A 6,764-nucleotide genomic window follows, 5' to 3' on the forward strand; every position below is an offset into this window, starting at 1 on the left:
CGTTCGGGCCGTCGTTCGAGGCAGATTTCGCCAGTGCAATGGTGAGAATGGGCAGGATTGGTGTGCATACAGGGTCGCAAGGCACCATCAGGCGGACTTGTGCTGCTTTTAATTGATAAGAACTCGTGTGTGTGATTAGCCTTGGTGTTTATATGGCCCTAATTCTACTTATACATACATACATACATACATATATATATTATATGCTCCATTATTATGTGTGATTTGTTTATTATGTAATTGATGGGAATATAGTTTGTAATGGACACATAATTAAGTTTTATAAAAATATGTGTTTAGGTATAATTGTGCGATTCATTACGATAATTTAAATAATACATATTTAACTATTTATCATGTGATTGGTTACGCTGAATATCTCATAAGACAGCCTCAGACTTCTTTGTCTCTTTTTGAGGTGTTTGCGCGTTGAAATTAATTATTTCAAATATCTTAATTAGAAACTCTTACTTTTTGGAGTTTATAAGATATTAATTTTTTGAATTGTTCGAATAAATAAAATTATAAAGCTTGTAAAATATTATTGATGATGATCTTATAATTAATATGATAAAAATCAAACGAGTTTTGTTAGAGTTTAGGGTTATTAATTACAATTAGATCCCCTCTAAAAATATAAAACTACAGTTTCTTTGAAAGAAGCTTAAAAAAATACAATCACACCCCCTCCAAAAATTTATTTTTTACATGCAATTTTCTTTTGTTAGGGTTTAGACGAAAAATATTGACATCAACAAAAAAAATATAAACTTTTAATTTATCCCTTACTTAACATTATATGTAATAATTTCGCACTTATAAGGAAAATTATATATCTGTCCTTGTAAATCAGGTTTAAGAAAAGATACAATCCTTTCATATCCCATCATCGGACGTAGACTTTTAATCGAACCGAGTCACCAAAGTCAAGGCAAGGTTGCTGCTAGCAAGAAAATAACCCTTGGCTTTGATAAATATGCCGTTATATTACGAATGAGAATCAAAAGTATTAATTTTATAAGTTATATGACTAAAAGTGTTGATCCCATAATGAATGGGAGCAAAGTAAAACAGGCCTAATTTATGTGACCAAAAATATAAAAATAACAGACATGAGAATGTTAAATGAGTAGTAAAATTAAAATTTTATATAATTTTTATTGCTTAAGTCGGCATTTTTGGTCCAACAAATAACAGAAAAGAGGGTTAGGTGTAAATAATTTTTTTTTTGAAGTAAGTGTAAGTTTAATTTTAAAACTTAAAACAAAAAAAGTATAATTTCGTGTTTCAAAAATAAGGTCTAAAAAAAATTAACCCTAAACTTTAAAAATAAGTTACGCACGCCTTATAGAAGTTTATAAACTGTTGATATCTTATCTTTTTTTTCATTTTATACACTCCTTTATAAAAAAATTTATCCAACACGTATTAACATTCTATGAACACAGTATACATCCGATCTAAAGTATACGGGTAAAATTCATTTTAATCTCCGTCTTTTCAACTCATTCCAAATTAGTCCCTCTAATGAGTGGTTTTTCTATATTAGCCTTATGAAATTCTTTTTCTTTTTTATTACATAAAATCATTTGCCATTCACTTTTTTATTTCTAATTACAATTTGATCCTTCTATTTTAAATTTTTTTCCATAGTTTTACACCTTCTGCTAATTTTTTCTCCATTACAGATTATTTGATTTTGAGGAAGCCACACTAAATTGGAGTAGATTTTCTATCACAATTACTATTTTGATTTTTTATTTCATTTCACATATACAGATTTAGACCATGTTTATTTTAATACGTAAGTTTGTATAAAAAAATTAATATAAATTAATATAGTATTTACTTTATTGTATGATGGCTCGATATAAAATCAAAACTCTATATTAATTACTGTTACATCTGAACAAACAAGCTTTTTTTTAATATAGTGGTTTTTTTTAATTATTATTTTTATTATTTTTTATTTTTTTTTGGGTGTAAACTTCCTCCCAAGCTCTTTAATCTTACAAACAAGCTTTTCCCCAGCTTGGGATATCCATTTTTGGTAGCTATTTTTCTGAATTTGAGTTGACCTTTTCTTTTTTTTTTTTTCCGAATTTTCTTTTGTAGATCAGTAATAAATAGAAGGATGTGAAAAATCAGATATGAGCATCATTGTAAAGGTAATGTCGGTATTGTAACTTATTTTTCATAATTCTCGAATATAAACATATTTTTTACATGGAGAACGAGGTTGTCCGAATTTATCATCGAATCAGCCGAAGAACCGAAGTGGCCATTCTGCTCCATGCAGTTTTAGTGCAAAGAGGTGATTTTGAGAGAAAAAATTTGTTGTGCATTTAAATTTAGTAGACAAGGGCTAAAAAGTAATTTTGCTACCAAAATCACGAGGATTCTTAAAACTAAATACTTGATAAAATTAATGTAGTTTTGGTAATTCTTGTAAGTAATGACCTTACAATTTATACTAAATATTTTTTTATCATTCATTTAGATAAAGATGATCCTATCACTTATTTAATTCCATTTTCGAAGTAAATGAGGCCCAAGTGTGTAAAATTTCTCCGTAAATATATGACGTAATATTTATACACGTAATGCTCATGCATAAAATGAAATAAAAGATCTAACCGGACAATCAGTATGGCTAACACCCAATAGGATTACACAGATTGATGTAATGATTATGGCCTAAATTAAAGCCAATTTTTCAGAATAAATAAAACATTTTTCTGTGGTTTAAGACAATCAGTATGGTTAACAACCTCATTGATCCATTGGGGACATCCGGGTTTGACGGTAAAAACTGAGGATAATATCTCGTAATTAAGATGAAACATGAAATCAAAAAGATAAAGGGGGAGACAGAGAAGAACATTCTTGTCCGAGCCTGGTTTGACGAGCAGTTTCCTTCTCTTTTTTCACCGTATCTCAATCCCTGACAATAGATATACAAGTGCATCAACTGTTTGTATCAGTGAATGTAGCTCATGAAACATAGTTATTCCTGATGATGTATGCACATATGTTAGTGTTTGTGAAAGAGTTGATCAATGTTGGGCTCGATTTTTGTCAGATTCGACACGTATTTCTATATGATCGAGCAATCAAGATCGGCATATAAGAGACGGGTACCCCAAAAGAACTCTTATGGCTACAAGCAAGATTAGAAAAGCTATTGGGGTAGTGAAGGATCACACCAGCATTGGCCTGGCCAAGGTGGGCGGTGGCACCTCCGTTTCGGACTTGGTAGTAGCCATCGTGAAGGCCACCCGACATGACGAAAACCCACCCGAAGACCGCTACATTCATGAGATCTTATGCCTGACAATGTATTCGCGAGCGATGGTGAGTGCTTGCGTGAGCGGCATTGCCAAGCGCCTCAACAGGACCAGGAATTGGGTAGTGGCCTTAAAAGCCCTCATGCTTGTCCATCGGCTCCTCACCGATGGTGACCATGCCTACGAGCGGGAGATCTTCTCCGCAAAGCGGCATGGGACACGCTTCCTCAACATGTCTCACTTCCAAGATTCCTCTGGGAAACTGGATGCATGGGACTACTCGGCATTTGTTCGCAACTATGCGCTGTACTTGGATGAGAAGCTTGAGTTTAGGATGGAGGGCCGGGGACAGAATGGAGGTTCTGCATATAATGAAGAAGATGATGAAGAAGTTGTTACGTCCAATGACGCGTTGGTGCGGGCTACACCCGTGTGTGAAATGCAGAATGAGAGCATTTTCTCTAAGGTTGATCATCTGACACAGCTTCTTGAAAGGGTTTTATTATGTAGACCAACAGGTACTGGTGTAGGTTTCATGGTCTTTTTTCATTTGGGAGTTGCACATGTGAATAATATTGTGAAGTGAATTTCTTGTAATACAGGTGCTGCAAAGCACAACAGGATTGTGGCTGTGGCTCTCTACGCCATAGTGAAGGAGAGTTTTCAGCTATGCTATGACACAACAGAAGTAATCGGGACGTTGATTGAGCGGTTTATGAAGCTTGAAATACCAGATATGATAAGAGTTCACGCCGTCTTCTGTCGCATTTCAAAGCAGTACGATGAGCTAGATGCATTCTATGACTGGTGCACGACTGCTCGGATTGTGCCCCCTTCCGATTATCCTAAATTTGAGAAAATTCCACAGCAGAAACTCGATATGATGGATGACTTTGTTCACCAAAAGTCGGCCATGTTGAGAAAACGGAAGGCGGCCACAAGAGCTAAGCCAAAGTCCAAACACGTTGAAGAAACAAAGGCGGCAGAAGCAGAACATGTTAAGCATGTAATCAACGAGGTGTCACCAGCTGCACAATTGGTAGAAGCAAGAGAGAAAAACGAAATAAACGAGGCAAAAGAAGATGAGAAAACTCGAGAAATAGGTGATTTGTTGAACTTGGATGAAGATGCACCAAGCATTGAAGAACAAGAGCATGCGTTCGCATTAGCTTTATTTGATGCCGTTCCAGCCACAACCGCTCCAGCAAGTACGCCCACCCCATGGGAAGCCTTGAAGAACTCATCAGGAGATTGGGAGACGGCATTGGTTCAGTCCGCAAGCCATTTGTCAAATCAAAAGGCATCTCTTCCCAAAGGTTTTGATACATTGATGCTTTATCGCATGTATCAACCAGGGGCAATGGCTCCTACCGTTGGTCCTACGGCCACTGGAAGTTCTAGTAGTGTGGCGCAAGGGTCAGCGGGAAGGACGGCCATGCTGGCCTTGCCAGCACCACCGGCAGCCAATGCTGGAAACGACGGTCCATCATCAAGTACTGATCCTTTTGCCGCTTCTCTTGCGGTATTGCCACCAGGGTATGTCCAGATGTCTGAGATGGAGAAGAAGCAGAGATTTTTAGTAGAGGAGCAACTATTTTGGCAGCAATATGCCAAGGGTGGGATGCCGGGACAGGTGGGATTAGCAAATGTACAACAACAAAATCCTCATCAGTATATAATAGGAGGCGGATCGGATCTTCTATTATAAAGTCTATTTCTATCTTCTGCTCCATTCATCGTACACACGTCATATATATAAATCTTTGTTAAAATAAAATATATAATGTCATTCTTATATATACGGTATACGTATGTTGAATGGAATAGAAGATGGACTATGATTTGCAACAGATAATTCAATCCGAATATGAGGTTGCATATAGAGGTAGTGAAGCTTTTCTTTCTCTCTACTTAGAGTTGGCTTCTAGAAACACTCGCGTTGATGTAATCTATGGGAAATTCTAACCCATATCAAGTTGAGACGGATTTGAACTCATTATATGACAAGTGTAATATATTTGTCGTGTAATGGATGTAAAATTTAAGGAAAGTGACCAATTACATGATATATGTATGGCACTTGCTCTACAATTGATTTGATTTGACCGAATCTGACTTAGACAATAATTTTTTTATAATCTAAAAGTTAGGAGAATGCCAAAAAAATAATTATGAATCCATGTATATAATGGTTTTTTAAGGTGTTTTTATACCATGCCAAGAGTCATCAGGACCAAACAACATCAAAACTAAGTAAAAAGTTCATGTTATGTAGAATTCTGTGAGAAATTTGCCATAGTTCATTGCGAAGAACATGTGCATTCAGGCGTGGGATCTACACATTCTAGTTCATCCCACAACATTGTGAATTTTGTAAAATATGAAACCACAACTTTATTTCCTTGAGAAATCGAAGCAATTTCTCACTGCAAATTATAGATCATAGGTCCATTTGTCTGTCCAAACCTAGCTTCCAACTGCAACCATAGATTTCTAGCAGATTTAGCATAAGAAAAGGCCTTTGCCATATTGAATTCATTAGCCACGAAAATACCATACTATCTGTTTCTAATCCCCTGCTTAAACTCTTCAGTATTTTCAGTAGGTTTTGGATACGTTCCATCAATAAAGGACAGTTTCATTTTTGCAGTAAGTGCAACCTTAATGGACCTACTCTGTAACAGATAATTATTTCGCATCAACGGGGTGGAGACCAAAATCATACCTCGAAAATCCGAGCTATGAATCTTCAAATCTTCCGATTCACTAGCCGCACTCGCACCTGAGGTTGAGCTGGAACCGAAACCAGAACCAGCTGCTTCATTCATCACCATTGTTCTTTAGTTGTTTATAACTACCACTTGAGGACTATATATTCAGTATCCAGAGACCATCTGTAACAATCAATATACTGATTATCGACATGAAGTATCTATATTCAATTAAAAATTATCAATAAAGTAGAAAAATAATTACTACAAAAGTAGAATAACAAACCACATCTACGTTTACCAGCTTTAATTTTCTCAATTAAGCTACACCTTATTAGAAAATTCTGAATTAAATTAAGGTAAATTACAATAAATTCTCTTAAAAATATAATATTATAAATATTTTTAATTATTTAAAAAATTATAATTCCCCTCTTGAAATTAATTGTCATTTAATAAATATCCCCTACAATAAGTTGTTATGAAGGAGTATTTATATTAGACGACCATTTATTTAAAATGAATATTTGTATATTTAAATAATAATGAGGTAATTATAATTACGACAAATTTCAAGGGTTCATTGCAATTTACCGATTAAATTATTAGTGACAATGACTTGGGCCTATGTTATGAAAAGGTCAAAGGCCCATTTATTGTGGAATAGGCCCAGCCCGAAGGGCAAGCTATAAAAGGGGAAAGAGAGAAATGGAGAACAGAAACAGAAAAGAGAGGAGGAAGGGAAAAAAGGAGAAAGTGGAAGAGC

General features: G+C 35.1%; 2 protein-coding genes across 2 annotated transcripts in view; both read left to right on the forward strand.

The window, feature by feature from the left end:
- The window catches only part of LOC105172589 (peroxidase 43-like), a gene marked incomplete in the record, with an annotated part of 3,178 nt that extends 2,872 nt beyond the window's left edge, over window positions 1–306 (forward strand). The window contains 1 exon segment of the mRNA XM_011094097.1: window positions 1–306. Within this exon segment, the coding sequence (XP_011092399.1) occupies window positions 1–116 (116 nt within the window).
- Window positions 2,933–4,995, forward strand: LOC105172818 (putative clathrin assembly protein At4g02650). The gene is made up of 2 exons (XM_011094393.2): window positions 2,933–3,805; window positions 3,890–4,995. Exons 1-2 carry the CDS (start codon window positions 3,157–3,159, stop codon window positions 4,993–4,995), a joined length of 1,755 nt encoding a protein of 584 aa, XP_011092695.1. The 5' UTR covers window positions 2,933–3,156.

This window comes from Sesamum indicum, linkage group LG10 (genome assembly GCF_000512975.1).
Source record: "Sesamum indicum cultivar Zhongzhi No. 13 linkage group LG10, S_indicum_v1.0, whole genome shotgun sequence".
Taxonomy (NCBI): Eukaryota; Viridiplantae; Streptophyta; class Magnoliopsida; order Lamiales; family Pedaliaceae; genus Sesamum; species Sesamum indicum.

What these genes read in the sequence shown, in the direction of transcription:
- LOC105172818 (XM_011094393.2), top strand. Translation starts at nt 3,157, where the DNA reads ATGGCTACAAGCAAGATTAGAAAAGCTATTGGGGTAGTGAAGGATCAC. An exon ending in TTTATTATGTAGACCAACAG is followed by an intron (nt 3,806 to 3,889) that starts GTACTGGTGTAG and finishes CTTGTAATACAG; the next exon opens with GTGCTGCAAAGCACAACAGG.